Source organism: Mastigoproctus giganteus, chromosome 9 (assembly GCF_048544385.1).
Source record: "Mastigoproctus giganteus isolate SK-2022 chromosome 9, ASM4854438v1, whole genome shotgun sequence".
NCBI lineage: Eukaryota > Metazoa > Arthropoda > Arachnida > Uropygi > Thelyphonidae > Mastigoproctus > Mastigoproctus giganteus.
In genome coordinates, this window is record NC_143583.1 from 97,036,378 (window position 1) to 97,059,547 (window position 23,170).

Here is a 23,170-nt window from a genome sequence, read left to right on the forward strand (position 1 = left end):
TTGGTCCACTTGATATCGATGGGTCAACTGTTGATGATCCTGCTCAGGTAGCTAACAAACTAAATGAATATTTTGCATCGACATTCACACATGAGGAGTTATTTAGCGAGGGGAATTGCAGAGGTGTATTCAACTCTAGCAGTAAGCTAGAGAATATTGTAATAACTGAGAGTAAAGTGGAGGAGAAATTGTTGAGGATAAACACAAGAAAGGCACCCGGGGTGGATGGGATCTATCCAGTTATATTAAAGGAGGCAGCAGAGGAAGTAAGCAAACCCTTAGCCATAATTATGAGAGCTCCCTTGGACTCAGGGGAGGTACCCACAGACTGGAGATGTGCAAATGTGACCCCAATTCACAAAGGAGGATCAAAGGCTGACACAAGTAATTATAGACCTGTGAGTTTAACTTCTGTTCCAGGAAAATTAATGGAGGCACTGGTTAAAGAAGCACTGCAGGATCATTTAGACAAGACTTCAGTTATAGCTCGGACACAGCGTGGTTTTGTTAAGGGGAAGTCTTGCCTGACCAATTTGATTGGATACTATGATGCAGTCACAAAGGAACTGGATGCAGGGAATAACTTTGATATTATATACTTGGATCTTAGAAAGGCTTTTGATACTGTTGCACATGGAAGACTGCTGCACAAATTGGAGCAGTGTGACATTGGAGGCAAATTGCTGCTGTGGATAAAGGGGTCGCTGAGGGGGAGAAGACAGAGAGTGGTAATCAATGGACACTGCTCGTCGTGGACTAATGTTATTAGTGGAGTCCCTCAGGGCTCAGTGTTGGGTCCATTATTGTTTTCTGTATTTTTAAATGATATTGATGATGGTATATCAAGCTTAATGTCGAAATTTGCAGATGATACAAAGGTAGGCAGGGTTGTCAAGGACACTACTGACACTATGCTGCTGCAACAGGATCTGGAAAGGTTGAGCAGATGGGCTGAGAGGTGGCAAATGAAGTTTAACATTGACAAATGTAAAGTACTACACATGGGAAACAGCAACTCCAGAGCAATGTATCAACTCTGTGGTACTACACTGACAGTGGTAGAGAATGAAAGGGACCTGGGGGTAGTTTTGCAGGCAGATATGAAGTTCTCTGAGCAGTGCAGATGGGCTGCAAGAGTAGCTCATGGTGTATTGTCAATGATATATAGGAATTTTTCTAGCAGGGATAAGGAGGTGATTATTCCCTTGTATAAGGCAATGGTCAGGCCACACCTAGAGTACTGTATACAGGTCTGGAGGCCTCATTTCAAGACGGATGTAGAGCTGCTGGAACGAGTACAGAGAAGGGCAACAAGATTAGTGAATGGAACAAAGGGGTGCTCTTACGAAGAAAGGCTTAAGTTTTGCAAATTACAGTGTATGGAGACTAGGCACCAGCGATGTGATCTGATAGAGGTGTATAAAGCCTTGAATGGTTTGAGCATGCTCAATGCTGATGGGATTCTTCCTCTCGCTCAGAATAATCACCTGAGAGGGCATAAATTCAAATTGAGGAAAGACAGATGTAGGATAGACGTGCGGAAATTTGCCTTTAGCCAGCGGGTGGTTGGTTGGTGGAACGGACTTCCATCCTTTGTCGTGGAAGTTGATAGCCTAAATAAGTTTAAGGCTCAGCTGGACAGGTATTTCGAACGAACAGAGGGGTGAAGTGGAAGTGGTTTTTTTTTTTTGGCTGATGCTGCATAAGCTTGCTTTCTTGCATCAAATGCCTCTACTAATGCTAATGCTAATATAGTTTGATATCATATAGTTTTCTACCAATATATGGGATGATTATGAAACTTTTATAACGGAAAGGATATATAGTAGAATATTGGTTATTATCTGAACTCTATATTGCTTATAACTTATGTTTATAACTTATGTCTAATATATGAGGGGCATGTCAGAATTTTCTGGTATGGTTAATGCTAGCATGTAATTATTTGCAAGTGAAATTTCATTAGTGTGATGCTAGTATCAGCTGCACATTATACATGAATGTCACAGGTAAGAGGGCATTTATTCAGTCTTCAGCTGCAAATCATGAAAGCAATACAAGTGAGTTTCCCACATAGTCGGAGTGAAAAATGAAACTTAGTCACAGTTCACACTGTGGCCAAGTTTCATTTTCTGTTGGGGGGTTTTATTACATGTCATAACCAAGTGAAGGACTTAGGGACTCACTTGAATTTTTCTTAACAATACAAAATGGATTTGTTGTGTACTGTTAAGAAATCCGATAGGTTACTGTGATCAAGGAACTGGATGCAAAAAATAATTTTTATATCATATACAGTAGACTGTCGAAATAATGACACCCCAAATAATGGCACATTCGAGCTAACAGCACATTGAGATCAGATGTTTATATACAGCACAGATATCTTGCAGTGCAGAAAAAAATAAAATGGCACGTTACTTGATTACTTTATTTGTTTAAATTCGCCATTTTGAAAGTGAATTCTGTACTGATATGATGGATTATACCACTTTTTTACATTTATTTTAAATTAAAAACCCCTCACTATGGCTCCTAAAGTTAATAAACATCATACAGAGAAGAAAAGAACAACAACTTTAAAGCTTAGTGAAAAACTTGATGTAATAATAGAAAATAGAACAGGCATAAGGGAGTGTATTAATGGCAGAATATAACATTGGATCTTCAACATGTTTACATTTTTTATGTGCAGTTAATAAAATTGCATTTTTTATCTCTCTATTTCTCATTTAGCCTCATTATATCTGCATTAAATACATTAAAAATAAAACTTTCTAGACAACGGAAAAATCAAAATAACAGCATCTTGAATTCCCAAAGGTGCCGTTATTCTGAAAGTCTACTGTACTTGGATTTCAGGAGGGATTTCAATATTGTTGCACATAAAAGACTGCTGTATAAACTGGAGCAATATTGCATTAAGGACAAGTTACTGCTTTGGATAAAGGGATGATTAAGTGGAAGAAGACAGAGAGTAGTTATCAATGGGTACTGCTCTTTGTGGACTAATGTTATTAGCAGAGTCCATCAGGGTTCAGTGCAGGGCCCATTGTTGTTTTCAATATTTATTAATGATATTGATTAAGGTATATCAAACTTAATGTCTAAGTTTGCAGATGATACAAAGGTGGCAGGGTGATTAACGACAATAATCAGGGTGAGCTACTGCAACAAGATATAGGAAAATTGGGTTGATGGGTTGAGAAACGGCAGCTGAAGTAACATTGAAAAATGCAAGGTACTGCATATGAGTAGCAGTAATCCCAGAGTAACTTATAAACTACGTGGTAGTGGTAAATGAAACTCAAGGTAGTAGAAAATGAAAAAATACCTGGGGGTAACTGTGCAGTTAGAAATGAAATTCTCTGAGCAGTGCTGACATGCTGCCAGGACAGCTCATGGGGTTTTGTCAATGATATACAGAAACTTTACTAGCAGGAATAAGGAAGTAATTATCCCTTTGTACAAGGCCATGGTTAGGCTGCACCTTGAGATTTATATACAGGTCTGGAGGTCTCACCTGTGGGGTGATCTGATTGAGGTGTTTAAGGCCTTGAATGGATTGAGTAAGCTGAATGTGAATGGCATCTTCCTCTTGATGAGATCATACATAAGGGGATATAAATTTAAGTTGATAACGGATGATTGCAGGATAGATCTAGGAAAGTTGGTGGAAGTTTGCCTTCAGCCAACAAGTGGTTGATTGTTGGAAAAGGCTTCCATTTGTTGTTGTGGAAGTGGATGGTTTGAATAAATTCAAGGAAAGATTAGACAAAGTCTTGGTGTAGATGGGTGAAATGTGCAGTTTTTTTTTTTTTTTTTCTTGGGTGATGCTATTGAGGTTTGCTTCCTTGCATCGTTTGCCACCCCTGCTACTACTACAAAATTTAATCATCTAAACTTGAAACTTACTTGCATCATTTTGTGATCTATAACTGAGAATTGAACCAACCAAACACTTTGCTGATGTCATTTATATACAATGGGAGATGACACTAGCATCAGTTAACAGAAGTTCACTCGTGCTTTATAGGAAACTTCAGAAATGTCTCCTTGTACATACACAATTTCTTAAAAAGTATTCAAACATCAGTAATACTGAAATAAATGAATTTTTATCAAAGAAAATGTATGGGCCTACCCAGTGGTGGGATTCAAATAATTTAACAACCGGTTTGCTGCCCTAATGACCATTCTAAGTATAAAAAAACTATATACCGAAAGGTAGTTTATTATTTCATGCAGTTAATACTTAAATAAGAACAATAAAAGAGGTCCACAAAACTAGATTATGTTATAAGAAAGAGTTTTAAAATATTAATGAAAAAATATTAAATAATACCTGACAAAAAACAATAAAACTGTTATTTAAGATATTTCCATATTGTTTCTTGATTGGCGTCCTCGCTTGCAATTTTCTTCGCTTTTATCCGAGCATCATCGGCTGAGTGATTTATCCTTAACCACTGTAGGAGTAGGATCCCATTCCTTTAGAGGTAGACCGATTAGACTAATAGTCATTGTGTTTGATATATTAGAAACAGTTAGGCAACTTCTCTTCTCTGAACATATTATGTTCATCTTTGAAAAACCCCTTTCCGCTTCTGCTGAACTTACAGCAATTGTTCTGACAATATTTTTGACAACACTATTTGACAACACTTTCAGGATAATTCTGAAATTGCATAATTCTGGGAATTTTTTAAAACGTTTTCCAAGAAATCTCGATAATCATTAATATCAATTTGGTAATTAAAAATGTCATTAAATACGAGCAATTGTTCTTCAGCTGCTTTCCATGGAACTAGTACTTCTTCAATATTCCAGTAATCTGGCTCCAAAAAATTGAGAAATTGAAATTTATTCCTATCTTGAAATTAGCTACAACTTGCTTTTAAATGTTTACAATCCATTAGTCTTTTTTTTTTTCAAATTCGTTACGATGTTTTCTAAAAGTCTTTCCCGAGGAAGCCCGAGACAAATCGATGATTTTCTACAAATTTTATATTTTTGAAGGTTTCTGAAGTAATTAATTCATCAACTTTTTTTTCGTATGGACCCTTTTCTTTTCCAAGCATTTGAAATGCTTTAATAGATCTTATCACGAGTTTTTCAGCCTTTATTATGTCTATATTTCTTGCTTGGTGTGCATTTGAAAGAAGAAAAATTTCGTTTAAAATATCAATCATCAATGCAAAATCAGTTATAAAATATATATTTTCAAGACGGGCAGCCATACTTAAGTACTTTTTATTTGAATAAAAATAGCGATGTAGCGCTGGATAAGTGGGCCACACAGCTAGGGTTGACCTTAAACCACAGGCAGCCCATCTTGGTCCCAAAACTCTACCAATCTATAATTTCAATTCCAAGTTGTTCGGATATTTTGGAAAGTTCAATTTGGTTCTTATTGGATTGATGAAAAATAGTTATATATCTTATCAATAAATATTTTAAAATGATTTACTTGCTTTGTTTCCTTTATCGAATCATCTAAAACAAGATGGAGGCGATGATTTAAACACTGCCATATTATTATGTTTGGAAACTCTTTTGCAATCCTAGTGCTCACTCAAGATTTTCTTCCAAGCATAACGCTGGCACCATCGGAGCAAAATCCTATTAAATTTTTTTCTAGGTAGTTCTTAGTAAGCCCAACATTATTTAAACTTTCCATAACTGAAGAACGTATTGTCTCTGCATCTTGTTTTTCCAATTCAACTAGTTCAACGAAAATTTTTGGTGATGTAACTGAATCCAATGCCAATTCTAATACAACAAATTCTGATTTTGGTTTCTTATTGAAAAAAATCTGTCAAACTCTGTTGCCTTTTCATTCTTTTAAGGGCTACTGCAAAAAAATTTTAAAAATGTTTTATTTTAATATATTATAGAGCAGGAGTGGATATGTGCCAATATATTTGAATTTTTTTACTGGTTCTGTCCACGTGTGGTCATATCATAAACTTTTATAAACAAAGCACTATGCTTATACCATTGATAAACATCAGTCAGAACATACATTTTCTTCATTTTATCGATATTAAACGAAAATTTCTTGCTGAATTAATAAATGGCATAGAATACCAGGCGCCCACCTTAGAGAGAACCCTGATCACAAGTGCCATTTTAACAACCGGTTCGCCGAACTCAACAAAAAATTAGGTATCAGTTCTGCCGAACCGGTGCGAACCGGCTGAATCCCACCACTGGGCCTACCTTTGGCATGAATGGAAGATTTTGACTGATGCATAAAGTAACCAACAAATGCAACCAAGGCAATGAAATTATGTGCCACTGCTTCTTCAATGCAATCAATTTGTGTTTAAATAAGTGTTGGACTTACTTTTAATCTGGTATTTCAGTTCGTCCTAAATATATCCTGTGAAATTGTGAACAGAACTCTGTGACAGTCAAACCAATTGTGGAATCTCATTTTCATCAAACCAAATGTACAAATTTGACTTTATTGGACAGAACATACGAGGCCCAATTCCACAGAACTGACAGTGTAGATACCATCAGGGATGGCCACAAGCATGTTCAACTGGTTCTTGTCGAACAGGGCCCAGTGTTCAAATGGTCTAAATAATAATATCATCCCTGTCCTTTCCATATTTCTATCAATGAACCTACCGTCTTAATGTCTAGTTACCCACATTATTGTCACTCCAAGGGTGCTTGCACAAGTTGACTTGAAAATTGCTAGAAGTAGAGCATATATTTCATTCTCAATATGTGTTTCATTTGATATCAAACATAGGACATTATTTACAAATGGAATTTTTATGGTATACTCACTTTCAATAATACCTGTATTTTTTTTAACTTCTGGAGGTAAGGAAATAACAAACAGGGCCCAGCAAGTAATTCCTGATCAGGGCCTCACAAGTAATTCTTGAACAGGGCCCCACAAATACTGGGGCCGGCCCTGGTTACCACTGGGGTTGTCCATAATATTCTCAATATTGCAGGATAATAAATCTGGCAGCATAGAGGGTTTTGGCACTACTACTACCAAAGGTACCACTTTTAGCACAATAAGAGTATTTCATAACCTGTTCATTCTGGGACAGACAATTTTTATCCAATCTTTTCCTTTAACAATTCAGCATATATCATACATAAAGCAAAAACATTAACCTTGGGACTGCTTTTCTTTTTCAATGCTCAATTAACTCAAGTCAATTTCATATCCACAAATTGTGCTAATTTACTTTTTCAAACATATGAAATGTTGCTTTATCACTGAAGAAGACCAAATTGTTTAGCAATGACAGCCTGTCGAACTTTCACTTTCAAAAAACTTGCGAAATGTTAAGTTGCTGAATTTGCATGCTGCTGCAATTTCTGCAAACTGCAAAAATGACTGACTAATTAGCATTAGCATGATGCAAGAAAGCAAGCTTATGCAGCATCAGCCAAAAAAAAAAAAAAAAAAAAAACACACACTCCCATTTCACCCCTCTGTTCGTTCTAAATACCTGTCCAGCTGAGCCTTAATGGTCTTCAGAACTTGGTTTGTGGTTTGACTGTCACAGAGTTCTATTCACAGTTTCACAGGATATATTTAGGACGAACTGAAATACCAGATTAAAAGTAAGTCCAACACTTATTTAAATGCACAATTTAAATTAAACACTTATTTAAGGTGTTTAATTTAAACACCTTAAATAAGTGTGCTGAAAGACGCACAGAGATCACCAGGGTCAAAGTGGACCTTGCGAGGTGTGGCTATCCCATCGACATCCTTGACAGGTGTGACCTACAGGCACGCGACAACGTGACGACCAACAGCAACGCCAACAGTGGCGAGTCATCCACGAGGGCATTTATCCCATACTACTCCAATCTGTCACAACAGATCGGTAAAATCCTAAAATCACATGGGATAAAGTGCATCCAACTCCCAGGCAAGAAACTGCGTTCTCTCATTTCCAACATGAAAACACCTGTCCCCACCCTTCTGCAGAGCGGTTTTGTCTATCGCATCTCTTGCCGTGACTGCACTAGCTGCTACTTTGGAGAGACTGGACGTCGGCTCGAGAAACATCTCTCAGAACATAAAAGGGCGATCCGTTTGGCAGATGTGGAACACTCAGCTATCGCCGAGCATGTCTGGACAACCCACCACGACATTGACCCACACCGCGATGTCGTGGTTGTGGACAGGTCCCACCATTACCTAAGGCGCACCTGGTTGGAATCGTTAAACATAAAATGCTGGGATACCTCTTTGAACAGGAACAGTGGTTGTCAAGTTAACCCCATCACAGAAGCAATAATTCTGTCCATAGACAAACGCTGGCCACGTCACCACCATACGTCACAGCCACAAACTTCAACCTCAAACAATTAGCCACGCGCCTCACGCACCATCTTGGCAGTGCACATCTCCATTCCAACTGCCATTTTAATAAATTTCTAACTGAAGAAGGCTGTCCACTCAGCCGAAAGCTCTTTATATTTATATATTAACCGTATTGTATGTGTATTCTGAAATTAAAAACCGCTCTGAGGAATTATAATTTTTTCTTTCAATAACACTTATTTAAACACAAAGTGATTGCATTGAAGAAGCAGTGGCACAAAATTTCACTGCTTTGAAGGCTAACTTGTTCATAATCATGTCATCATTAGTCACATTTTCAAGGAATTCTGAACAAAACTCATATCACTTGCTTCATTTGTGAGTTTTATTATTATTATTATTATTAGCAATATGGTGCAAGGAAGCCTGAGGCTTCTGCTGCACCAGCAAAAAAAACAAAAAAAAAAAAAGAAGAAATTCCCGATTTATCGAGAGAGAGAGAGAGAGAAGTAGAAGGGAATCACCAAGAAAGAGAAGAAAGATGATATCCAGCTTAGGACCCTGGGTGTGCAAGCACATACTCACCAGATGAGAGCCACTGGGGTTTTAGTTGCTGAAAAATTTAACTGATAGGCACATAGATGAAGGCAAACAACCTGTCGAACTTTCACTTTCAAAAAACTTGCGAAATGTTAAGTTGCTGAATTTGCATGCTGCTGCAATTTCTGCAAACTGCAAAAATGACTTACTAATTAGTATTAGCATGATGCAAGAAAGCAAGCTTATGCAGCATCAGCCAAAAAAAAAAAAAAAAAAAACACACACACTCCCATTTCACCCCTCTGTTCGTTCTAAATACCTGTCCAGCTGAGCCTTAAATTTATTTAGGCTATCAACTTCCACAACAAGGGATGAAAGTCTGTTCCACCAACCAACCACCCGCTGGCTAAAGGCAAATTTCTGCACATCTATCCTATATCTGTCTTTCCTCAATTTGAATTTATGCTCTCTCTGGTGATTATTCTGAGCAAGAGGAAGAATCCCATTGGCATTGAGCATGCTCAAACCATTCAAGGCTTTATACACCTCTATCAGATCACTTCGCCGGTGCCTAGTCTCCAGACACTGTAATTTGCAAAACTAAAGCTTTTCTTCGTAAGGCCAACCCTTTGTTCCATTCACTAATCTTGTTGCCCTACTCTGTACTCTTTCCAGCAGCTCTACATTGTTCTTGAAATGAGGCCTCCAGACCTGTATACAGTACTCAAGGTGTAGCCTAACCATTGCCTTATACAAGGGAATAATCACCTCCTTATCCCTGCTAGAAACATTTCTGTATATCATTGAGAAGACACCACGAGCTACTCTTGCACAATTACCCCCAGGTCCTTTTCATTTTCTACCACCTTAAGAGTAGTACCATATAGTTGATATGTTAATCTGGGGTTACTGTTTCCCATATGTAGTACTTTACATTTGTCAATGTTAAACTTCATTTACCACCTCTCTCTGCCCATCTGCTCAACCTTTTCAGATCTTGTTGCAGCAGCATACTGTCAGTAGTGTCCTTAACAACCCTGCCAACCTTTGTATCATCTGCAAACTTGGACATTAAGTTTGATATACCATCATCAATATCATTTATAAATACAGAAAACAATAATGGACCAACACTGAATCCGGAGGGACTCCACTAATAACATAAGTCCGCGATGAGCAGTGTCCATTGATTACCATTCTGTCTTCTCCTCCTCAACCATTCCTTTATCCATAGCAGCAATTTGCTTCCAATGCCACACTTCTCCAATTTGTGCAGCAGTCTTCCATGTGCAACAGTATCAAAAGCCTTTCTAAGATACAAATATATAATATCAAAGTTATTCCCTGCATCCAGTTCTTTTGTGACTGCATCATAGTATCCAATCAAATTATTCAGGCAAGACTTTCCCTTAACAAAACCATGCTGTGTCCGAGCTATAACTGAAGTCTTGTCTAGATGATCCTGCAGTGCTTCTTTAACCAGTGCCTACATTAATTTTCCTGGAACAGAAGTTAAACTCACAGGTCTATAATTACTTGTGTCAGCCTTTGATCCTCCTTTGTGAATTGGGGTCACATCTGCACATCTCGAGTGTATGGGTACCTACCCTGAGTCCAAAGAAGCACTCATAATTATGGCTAAGGTTTGCTTACTTCCATTGCTGCCTCCTTTAATATAACTGGATAGATCCCATCCACCCCAGGTGCCTTTTTTTATGCTTATCCTCAACAATTTCTCCTCCAATTTCCTCTCATTATTACAAAATCATCTAGCTCACTGCCAGAGTTTACTTCACCTCTGTCATTCCCCTTCCTGAATAACTCCTCATGTGTGAATGTAGATGCAAAATACTTGTTTAGTTTGTTAGCCACCTGAGCAGGATCATCAACAATTGAACCATCAATATCCAGTGGACCAATCTGATTCATCCCTTTCCTTCGGTAAAGAACTCTTTTCTGTTTTTCTTTGGCATCCTTTACCAAGGATTTCTCATAATTTGCTTTTGCAACTTGGTTACAGACCAGCTTATATCTATCATAGGCTTCCATGTCACTCATTAATTTATATGTATCCCATGCATTTTTCTTCTCTGTCATATGTCTCATTAGTTCATCTGATATCCATTTAGGCCTAAACCTTGAACAATATTTCTTAGTTGGTATGTAAAGCCTAGTAGCTTCCAAGATAAATTCTTTGAATGCTTCCCATTTTGAATTTGCTATTGGTAACATCATCAGTTGGTCCCACTGTATAGAATTTAAATACTGTCTCAGACCATCTTAGTCGCCTTTACAAAAGCAATAACCCTTCCCTTTACCCCTGATGGTAGTTACCTCTTTGAGTAAATCCCACTTCAACACACTGTGATCAGTGCCACCTAGTGGTTCCTTAATCTGCATATTCTTAATGAATGAAGAATCACTACTGAAAATCAGATCAAGAGTATTACTCCCTTTATTTGCCTCCCGAACATGCTGATGTAGAAAACAATCATCCAATAAATCCACAAAAGCCTTGCTAGTGTGTGAGTGACCAACCCACTCTATTTCCCTGTACAGTTTCATATTATACTCATCAGAGTCATTAGGCCTATAGCACACTCCTACTGTCAATTTTGATCTCCCAATGCTTATGTCACACCAAACTGACTCGATATTGCACTGTCCAGTGATGCCGACTGGCTTCTCTTCCTTGGATTTTGTGTTTCTTAACTAATAGCATAACCCCTCCTCACTTCCTATCCTGTCTATCCTTTCAGTACACATTACACTCCCCAAATTCCAGTTCTGCATTCCTTATATCTGTGTGACACTACGTCTCTGATATCCCAACAATATCTGCCTTTGATGTTTCGTGTCTGGGCAGAATTGCAGACACTTTCAAATTCAACCCTAATTCATGGCTTTTTTTCAACAGTGACCTGTACTTGTTAAGTAATTCCGCTGATCTCCTACTCTTAATATCATTAGTGCCAACGGGTACAACAATATCATCTTTTGTGCCCTTAAAAGATGATATCCGCTCTACAACGTCATCAACCTTTGCCCCTGGCAGACATACCCTGGTCCTGTTCCACCTATCCTTTTTACATACCATGTTTCCAGTTTCCCTGACAACAGAGTCACCAATGTCTTTAACACAGGACTGCAAGTGCTTTTTCCTTTACAGACACCACCAATATTTACAAAATCTCTGTACCAGCTAAGAACTGATAGTTTACTTGGTGAATCTATTCAGTACTTATGCTGAAACTGTTGTTTTTCTATCACAACAGATTATATTTAATGAAAGGCTAGCACACAAAATGTCTTTTCTGGTGACTGTACACCATTTTGCAATAATGAACAGTGAACTGCAACCCAGAAGTCAAGTTAAAACTTCTGAGATGATCTTTCTAGCTAGCATATGTTTCAACTTTACCTTAAATATGTTCTAAAGAACAAAAGCTTAAAATTATAAAGATCATTCACAGACACTATAAAGGGAGGCCTCCATCATTTAATAACTCAATAGAGGCCAACAGATTGAGACTTTCAGAATGGGGTTTTTATTCTAATATGCTGCCTTCCTTTATGCTGATTTAAAAATTCATTTACATTACTGTACAACATAAGAATTGTACAGAAATTATAAAAAAAACAAGACGTTTTTCTTTATTTTGTAAATTTTATTTATCCACATGGTACATTTTTTTGTAATTAAATGGACAAAACAAGAAAAAAACAGAATAATATTAATAAAAGTGAATGTTTATGCAGTTTCATCAGATTTATTGGAATAAATTCTAGTTCTTATAGTTTCAAATGAATGTTTTGTAGTGTACACATTAGAATAAAAACTCCACTTAAAGACTAGCAGTAATAAGCCATGTTTATGTTATCCCTTCAGTACTTTATTTCCTTTAAATCTTAGTGGATTTCCTTACTGATGGAACCAAGAATTTGCAACAAAATGTGTGTGGGAGTACAAAAAATGAACCCTCAAGTCCATCTAACATTATAATTTTTGAAATTTATTCAGCCTACTTTCAATAATACTCTCACAACTGCCATTTTTCTTGTTCTCTAAGAATTAGAAATACATTTCTATTTCCAGTACTAGTAATATAATTGATGAAATATTCTCATAACTAGCATTTTTCTTGTTCCCTTTTTTCAGTTTTGGTCACTTTTCCTTCAAATTGCTTGTCTGAGGGCATTTTCACTGGATGTGATCCAATGAAAATTCCCTCTTAGAGTATTGTATCAGATAAACAATCTTATTGCAAAGATACTTAAAATAATTACCTTTCTTGTTATAATATGAAATAGAAGTAACAGGTCTTTCAGTAAATCTGCCAGACTTCTGCATTCAATATTTTTTTAACGTGATAAAATGCTGTCTCTGCATGGTTGTGGCTTCCTTGTCCAGTGTTGACTTTGTGCTCTGCTGTCTCATTCACATATGAATATAGCATTTTATGTAATTTGATTGCTAACCCAAGAACAAAACAGTCAATTATGACCTTCTTATTTAACTTTATTAAGAAATTTGAGGTTTTCATGCATTTCTTTTAAGTGAACTGAATGAAAATGAAATAGAAACAATGGTTAATCTGGACATATGGGTTAAGTAATTCAAGATTAATGTACCAACTGCATGGTATTACATTTAGGGTAGTAGAAAATGAAAAAGACCATGGGGTAATTGCACAGTCAGATATGAAGGTTCTCTGAGCAGTGCAGACAGTTCATAGAGTTTAGTCAATGATATACAGGAACTTTGCTATCAGGAAAAGGAGATGATTATCCCATTGTATAAAGCAATGATTAGGCCACATCTTGAGTACTGCATACAGATCTGGAGGCCTCATTTTAGGAAGGATGTAGATCTGCTGGAATGGGTGCAGAGAAGAGCAATAAGATTGGTGAAGGGAACAAAAGGGTGGTCTTACCAAGAAAGGCTTCAGTTCTGCTAATTGCAGCATCTGGAGACTACACACTTGTGAAGTGACCTGATTGAAGTGAATAAGGTTTTGAATGGATTGAGCAAGCTCAATGCTGTTAGCACTCTTCTTCTTGCTCAGACTACACACAAGAGGGGGCATAAATTCAAACTGAAGAAGAATGGTTCAGCACAGATGTATGGAAGTTTGCTTTCAGCCAGCAGGTGGTTGATTGTTGGAACGAACTTCCACATATTGTTTTGCAAGTGGATAGTTTGAATAAATTCAAGAAAAAACTAGACAAATTATTGGAGAAGATGGAGAGATGATGTGGGGTCTTTTTTTGGTTGATGCTTATAAGTTTGCTTTCTTGCATCATTTGCCACTACTAATACTAATATCACTAACACAAAAGTGAGTCCTCTGAGAAAAGTAAAGAATTAAATCCTTTCCACTGTTTGTACCAAGAAAATGATTTCATAAGTGCTGACTCTCTGCATTTACAATAGAAACTCCATCTTTTTACTCAGTTTGACCTTTCTCCATCTTACCATCATAATATAGTTGATGAAGAAGAGTCTGTCTTCTTCCAAAAACTCACATTAAAATTGGCTTTTAAAAAAACCTTTTTGTGAATTTTTGCTTATTTTCATTAAAGAATTGGCTATCAAGTGTTCTGTGGCAGTCTATGTTGCAAAATAAAAATGCACAATAATAGCGTTATTCTCTGTAATGTGCAGTCATTTCTGTAATGTGCAGTCACAAAAAACTTACCTTATTTTGTAATATGGTACTTTACTCTTATTAATAACTAATCACATCTAATTTAAAAATTATCTAAATAGTCACTGCTTTGATTAGAATAATTGTCTTCGCTTTTTTAAATGTTCCTCTGCACTAATTGTCTTCGTTTTTTAAATGTTCCTCTGCACTAGAGGAATGAGGACGAAATTTTCAAGATTATAAATGATGTTAGAACTAGGGGACATAAATTCAAGTTACAGGGGGGGGGAGATGTTTAGATTGGACTGCAGGAAGTTTTATTTTAGCCAACGAGTTATAAATTACTGGAATAGGTTGCCTACATGGGTGGTAGAGGCTGACAGTTTGGGGAAATTCAAAGGACATCTGGATAGTACCTTCGGGTGAGGGAAATGCATAGGATGATAGGTTTAATTTCCTTTTCTTTTATTAATAATTAGTTTTTTTTTTTTATCATTGTTTTATTCGGTTTTTTTTTTGTTTTGGCTGGTGCAGCATAAGCATAGGCTTTCTTCACCATGCGGCCATTACTAATACTAATTATTAGCGTGATTCAGAATATTCGTTATATATAATTTGTACAATAACATGCAGGTAATGAATGATTTGTATAATAACATGCAGGTAATGATAGAATAGCTGTCTATTCTTGAAATGTTTTTCTGTATTATTTACCAATATGGTTAGAATATTTGTCTTTTCTTTTAGATTTAAAAAACGAATCCCAAAGGATTGGAACATTATCATCATTGTGCAGCTGCTGAGTTAATTAAATGTCTTTCATAATTACTTCCTCAAATTAGGAATTTATGCCCCCTCATATGTGCAGTCTGAGCAAGAGGAAAGATTCCATCAGCACTGAGCTTACTCAATCCATTTAAAGCCTTAAACACCTCAATCAAATCTCCTTGCAAGTGCTGAAATTTGCAGAACTAAAGTCTTTCCTGACAAGAGTACTCTTTTGTTCCCTTCACTAATTTTGTTCCCTTCACTAATCTTTTGTTCCCTTCACTAATCTTATTGCTCTTCTCTGCAACTGTTCCAACAGCAGATCCAAATCCTTCCTAAAGTAACATATCCAGACCTGTATGCAATACTCAAGAAGTGGCCTAACCAATGCCTTATATAATGGGATAATCACCTACTTATCCCATATGGAAAAATTCCTATTAGCATCAATAAAACCCCATGAGCTGACTTGGCAGCCTGGCTGTACTACTCAAATAATTTTATATCTGACTACATGATTATCCCCATGTATTTTTCATTCACTGCCCCCCCCCAGTGTGGCACCACACAGTTTGTATGTTAATTTGGATTACTGCCACCCATATGCAGTGCCTTGCATTTGTCAATGTTAGACTTCAAATGCCACTTCTCAGCCCATCTGCCTAATTTTTCCAGATCTTGTTTCAGAAGCATACCCTGCTTACTGTCATTAACCACCCTGCCAACTTCATATCATCTGCGAACTTAGGCATCAAACCTGATATAGCCCAGTGGTCAGGAGCGAGAGTGCATAGCACATGTTCCTTGAGAGAACCGGGGTTCAAGCCCGTGACTACTAAATACGATAAATATTTGTATTGATGATTTATTGTAAACTCTACTGACTTGGTTGTCGTGCCAGAGTATAAACAGAAAATTTATTTTTATATGCCTTTATCAATATCATTAATAAACACAGAAAACAACAAACAATGGGCACAACTCTGAACTCTGTTGAAATCCACCAATAATATTAGTTGTTTGTTGTTGTAGGGTTTTAGGCACATCAGCAACTGTTGCACCATATATAATATGTCTGTAAATTGTGCTGTGTGTAGTCAATTTGCTGTTTCTGGACAAAAAACCCAAGTTTCTGGGAGCCAAAAACCATGCCACCCTCGCCCAAGACCAACTAACTCAACCATGTTGTGAAAAAGGCCCATAAAAATTCTGTGTCATAGATGGATTTGAACTCAGATCTTTTCCATCTGGCGTAGGGAGGATGGTGATTATACTAACTATACTACCCATCAGAGCATAACATTAAGTCTAAAAACAGCAGTACCCACCGATAACTACTCTGTCTTCTTCCACTCAATCGTTCCTTTATCCATAGCAGTTACTTGCCCTCAATGTCACACTGCTCCAATTTTACAGCAGTCTTTTATGTTCAACAGTATCAAAAGATTTTCTGAAATCCAACTTTACAATGTGGAAATTATTTTTTTTTCATCAGCATCACAGTATCCAATCAGATTGGTCAGATAAGATCGCTTTCATACAAACAAATCCATGCTGTGACTGCAGTATAACTATGTTCTGTGTAGACAGTCCTGCATTACTTCTTTAACCAGTGACTCCATAATTTTCCCTGGAATAGAAGTCAAGCTAATGGGTCTGTAGTTGCTCATGTCACCCTTTGATCCCCCTTTAAACTGGGGAGATCCATTTGCACATCTCCAGTCCATAACAACCTCCCCTGAATCCAAGGATGCTCTCAGAATTATGGGTAAAGATTTGCTTACCTTTAGTCATAATTTGCTGCCACCCTCAATATACTTGGACAGATCCCCATCCATCCACAATCAGCAAAAAAAATTACAATTGTAAGTGTACACGTCACAGATCATGCAAAAAAGTTTTTAATGAAAAAAAGGCCCAGTTCTCTGCTGAAGTACAATTTGATATGAAACAAAGTTGACACTTACACATTTTTCAAACATTTTTTTCCCAGCATTAGCACAGTAAATTCCTGATTATCTGGACTAAATAATTCAAGATTTATTCATTTATAATGTATACGCAAGTTTTTTTTAAAATTAAATATAACAGAATGCTCCAAACTGTGCATAATATATGTCTATCTATAACTCATATAAGAGCACTGATTGGAAAATTAAGGTTACAATGATCATATTTTTGGAAAAAAGTGTCAAAATTAATATTTAAATTATTAAGACATACAGTCAGTCCTCGTATAACACGTGTTTACACTACACGAATTCGATCATACATGATTTATAAATAGGGGAACGATATCTTATATAACACGAACCGAATTCACTTATGCACGATTTGCCTTTGTGTTTACAAGAAATGGCAGTCAAACGCAGAATCACCCCAACGGAATGCAACATGATAGGAACGAAGAGAAGATTCTGAAAATGTATTTATGTTTTTTATATCAGTGAAGGGGAAACATTTCACCATAATAACGTAAAAACCAACACAATTCCAGCTATCGGTATAATCGCAAATGCAATTAGATAGAGTTTACTACCAGTTTATAACAGATTACACTGGCAGAAATGCAACTGGAAATTGTTTTTATTGTTTTATGGTAGTAACGCCTAGAAATGTGCTTTAGTAAAATGTGAGGTGTTAATAGTGTATCTCTGTCTTTATGGTGCTGTTTATTCAGTTGCTACACGCTTGCAGCTTTGTTTATGTGTATCAAGCTTGCCTCTTCATTTTGTAATTGTGCTTTATTCCCTAAAAATGAGTAAAATTCTTAAAAGGTGTGAACAGGAAGCATCCTGGTGAAGACACTACAGATTCAGAGAGAAAAAGAAAAGCAATATCGATAAACAGAGGTGGACTGGGTCAAAAATTCTTATCTGGGAAAATTTGTAGTGGCCTCATACTAGCGTTTATGGCCAAAATCACACCGGTCTCTGGCCCACCGGGGTTTCCCCGGTAAGACTTATGGCCAGTCGGCCTCTGTCAATAGAGAAAAAATATGAAATTGTGAAACGCTTTGAGCGAAATGAAAAACCATGTGATATTGCACATGCTACAGGCCTAAATGAGGCAATGCAGAGAAAAAATCTTTCATAGCAGGAACAACTCAAAGTGTAATTAAAATCCATTAGATTAAGACACAAAGAATTGGAACAGCTGTCATCTGTTTGGATAGAAAAATCAAACAAAAAACAAGTTGGCTTACGATAGAAGCAAAAGCAGTAGCAATATTTTATTACGTAATAGTCGTAATAAAATACGTAAGTATTTTATTACGATTATTTATTGTATTTGGTAATGTTTTGGTTACAAATGTGTGTTCAATCTTGGGTGGTCGGCACCTAACCCTATTTTTCCCATAGGGCCTGTTGTTTATATTGCACGATTTTGCATTGCACGAGGGTTTCTAGGAACACAACTATTGTTCAATACGAGGACCGACTGTATTTAATTCTATCAGACTGATATAAACTCAAAGTTTATTGCCCATAAATGGTGTCATAGCAACCAAATGGAAACTTGGTTCTGCAAGAAACTTTGTGGAATATTCAGATTTTATATGCAAAGTACATTATAGCAGAAATTCATCACCAAATTTCTGAGGTTTATAAGGAAACATCAATATCAACATGTGAAAAAAAAAATAGTACACATGGTGCGGTGTCAAATCATCATGTTCATCATTCTATGGAACCAGCCCTTGACCAACAACTACTGGTGAGTAGGGTTGCAAAGTTTCAAAAAGTATGAGGGCTGATCACAAAATAAGGTTACAATGTTTTTTTGCAAATGTCAAATATCACTATTTAAATATTATAGCAATATTTATGTTTACCACTTTAACTTCATCTCAGTTTATTATCTGTAGAGGGAATGTGTTAGCCACAGTGACAGTTTAAAATGGTAACCGCTTGATTCCACGAGGAACTTGATATTTAGTTTGGTAAGGAAAACATGCTCCTGAATTAAAATTAAGTGTGAAATTGTTAAGGTTTGAAGTGAAGCAGCAATTTAAATTATTTAATTATTAAATATCACATCAAAATGTCTAGATGGCACAGTGTGACATACCAACTAATCATCGATGCCAAAAGCATTAAGCACATTAACCAAGAAGAAGTAAAAATTAAAAAATTATGGTACTTTGTGAGAATTGGATATACACACAGTAGCATGTATAATATATACTTGTGTGTGGTATCATCCATAATATTTTTGTCAAATAGGTAATTAAAAACTAATCCTTCAAAGTGGCATGTAATAATTATTTTGTTTTTTCAGTATGGAATATTTATTTTATTGGTGAACTGAGTCTCTCTCTCTCTCTCTGACCTCTGTCTGTCTTCTTAGACTCTTCCTGTTGCTGTTCATAGGACTTTTCTGTTTAGAGTATTATGTCATCATTATTTGGAATTAAAAAAAAGAACATTTTAAACTAAAAATTAATGTACTTACTGAAATGAATGTGATCCTGTTTATTTGTGTTGAGAGAATAAAACAGCTCTACTGCTACATGAAATGGCACTCCAAACCATAAAAATGCTACAGAAGCAAAGGTATTGCTACTCAGTTTCAATTCCTTGCCAGTGCAAAATACCTGTTCATAAAGCAGAATGTTGATTAAACTAAAATTATTAAAATGTTCTAAAAAATTACTGAAATGTTCTGTAAAATTACTGAAAACTTCACAAACAAATTCCTGTAATGGAAATACTTCATATCAGTTCATATAGATTTAAGTTTTCTTGAAATCACCAAATTTTACTGTTTTTTTAAAATACCTTTGTTTAAGATTATATGAAAATTAAAAAAAAAAATAGTGAATAGGCTGAAGCCATTTTGTGTATGACTGCTGTGAGCATGTTGACATGTTCAAAATGACCTACACACAAAGGGACAGAAAAAGCATACAGGGGAGGTAAAAAAAAATAATTAAAAAAAACTAATAATTACTAATAACTAATAATAATTACTATATAATGACTAATATACTAATACAGATATATACATTTATATTACTAATATAAACATTAATATAATAATTACTATATATTTAATAATAATTATTAACTAACAATACTAAAAAATAATCAGCGTGTCGAGAAATTAGGCTGCAACTCAGCGTTCTGATGGGCATCTATGAGAGCTTCAGGTGTAGGGTAAATGCCCTTGAAGAAATTAATATGAGGGGCGATCAAGCTCTCAGCTGCCCAGCTCAATGGCAGAGCTCACTCCTGTGCATCAGGCAACACAGAGGAAATCTCCAAGGCAGAATGTGCTGGTCCCAAAGGAACTAGTTATTGTTGGTGACTACTGTCAGGGGAAAGGGGAATATGCTATGCAAAAAGGATAGGTGGAACAGGACCAGGGTATGTCTGCCAGGGGCAAGAGTTGATGATGTTGTAGAGCAGATATCATCTTTTAAGGGCACAAAAGGTGATATTGTTATAGATGTAGGCACTAACGATATTAAGAGTAGGAGACTGGCAGAATTACTTAACAAGTACAGATCAATGTCGAAAAAAAGTCGCGAGTTAGGATTGGATGTGAAAGTGTTTGCAATTCTGCCCAAAATGATAGGAGGGAGTATATGTTGAGAGCTTTGTCAATCAACTCGGCCTTGGAGAGATTGTGCAAGGCTCAAGGGATAGAATTTTTTTAGCTTGGTCTGTGCTTGTTGACAGGAGAGACTGTTTCTACAGGGATGGGGTACACTTAAATAGAAAGGGTACAATAATATTTGCTGATTCCATCAAGGCAGTGTTAGGTGGGTTGGAAAACTGCTAGCTTGGGGGATACACAGACTAAACGTTTAACAGTAGCCACAGGCAGAGGCAAAAGTGATACTTGCACTGCTTCTATTAGAATGAGCAGTAGCTTGGAAAGCAAGGCAATGGAGATTTCCAGGACTGCTGGGAGTCATAGTGGAACAAGTAAATACATGGGCCGTATTAGGGTAACTAAGAGTAGGAACAGCTGCATGTATACTTGCATGTACACCAATGCTAGGAATATAGTTAATAAATTTGATGAGCTTTAGTGCTAGTCAAGACATCAAAGGCAAATATTGTTGGGATATCAATGACATGGTGTCACACAGACATAAGCAGTGCAGAATTGGGATTTGGGGAGTTCAATGTGTACAGAAAGGATAGACAGGACAGGAAGGGAGGAGGGGTTATGCTTTTAGTTAAGAAACACATAAAATCTAAAAGGAAGTGCATCCAGTTGACATGGGTGGACATTGCAATGTTGAGTCTGTTTGGTGTGAGATAAGCACTGGGAAAGGAAAAAATGAGTAGGTGTGTGTTATAGGCCTAATGAATCTGATGAGTATAATGAGCAATTGTGCAGAGAAATAGAGTGGGCCAATAAATCAGAATGTCTTATAATGGGGGAATTAACTTTCCAGATATTGACTGGAATTTGTGAGTTGGTCACTCGTACACCAGCAGGACTTTTGTGGATTTATTAGATGACTGTTTTCTACAGCAAAATGTTCAAGAGGCAATACTCTTGATCTGATTATCAGCAGTGATTATTCATGCATTAAGAATCTGCAGATAAAAGAACCACTGGGTGACAGTGATCACAATTTATTGATGTGGGAATTACTTAAAGATGTAACTACCATCAAAGCTATAGGGAAGGGCTTTGATTTCGTAAAGATGATTACAGGAGTCTCAGACAGTTTTTAAATTCTGTACAGTGGGATCAATGGATGTGTTACCAATGTTGAATTCTAAATGGAAAGCTTTCAGGGACTTAATTTTGGAGGCTGCTAGGCTTTTCATTCCAAATAAGAAATACTGTTCAAGGTTTAGACCTAAATAGATGTGAGATGAATTAATTAGGCTTGTGGCAGAGAAGAAAAATGTATGGGATGCATATAAAGTATCAGGTGACACTTTATATGCATCATGGCAGATATAAACTAGTCTGTAATCAAGTCATAAAGGAGGTTAGGCATGCAAAGGCATATAAAGAGAAATCTTTGGCAAAGGATGCAAAGAAAAACAGCAAAGAGTTCTTTACTCATGTAAACTCTAGAAGAAAAGGAATGAATCAAATTGGACCATTTAACATACATGGGTTGACTATTGATGATCATGCTCAGGTAGCTGATAAACTGAATGAGTATTTTGCATTTACATTCACTGAATAAGTTATCAAACAGGGAACTAAGTGATTTTGTAATGGTTGAGAGCAAAGTGGAGGAGAAATTGTTGAAATTAAACATAAAAAAGGCACCTGGGGGGGGGGTAACGGGATCTATCCAGTTATATTAAAAGAGGCAACAAAGGAAGTAAGCAAACCCTTAGTCATAATTATGAGAGATTCCTTGGACTCAGGGGAGGTTCCCATGGACTGGAGGTGTGCAAATGTATCACCAATTCACAAAGGGGGTTCAAAAGGTGACATAAGTAACTATAGGCCTGTTAGTTTAACTTGAGTTCTGGGGAAAATAATGGAATCACTGGTTAAAGAAGCATTGCAGAATCATCTATACAAGACTGCAGTAATAGTTAAGACACAGCATTGGTTTGTTAAATTGGTCTTGTCTGACCAATTTAATTGGATGCTATGATGTAGTCACAAAGGAACTGAATGCAAAAAATAATTTTGATATCATATACTGGATTTCAGGAAAGCTTTTGATACTGTTGCACATGGAAGACTGCTGTACAGATTGGAGAGGTATGGCATAATGGGTAATTTGCTACAATGGATAAAGGGATGGTTGCGTGGGAGACGACAGAGAGTGGTAATTAATGGACACTGCTCTTCATGGTCAAATGTTATTAGTGGAGTTCCCCAGGGTTCGATGTTGGGCCCATTGTTTTGTATATTTATCAATGACATTGATGAAAGTATATCAGGTTTAATGTCCAAGTTTGCA

At 36.6% G+C, this 23,170-nt stretch overlaps 1 protein-coding gene across 1 annotated transcript in view; it reads right to left on the minus strand.

Annotated features, from left to right (window-relative positions):
- Positions 1-23,170, minus strand: part of LOC150080572 (lysophosphatidylcholine acyltransferase 1-like) — a 190,724-nt gene that overhangs the window by 1,837 nt on the left and 165,717 nt on the right. Inside the window, exon 12 of the mRNA XM_090380741.1 lies at positions 19,726-19,867. Within this exon, the coding sequence (XP_090236867.1) occupies positions 19,726-19,867 (142 nt within the window). The remainder of the gene's footprint in view (positions 1-19,725; positions 19,868-23,170) is intronic.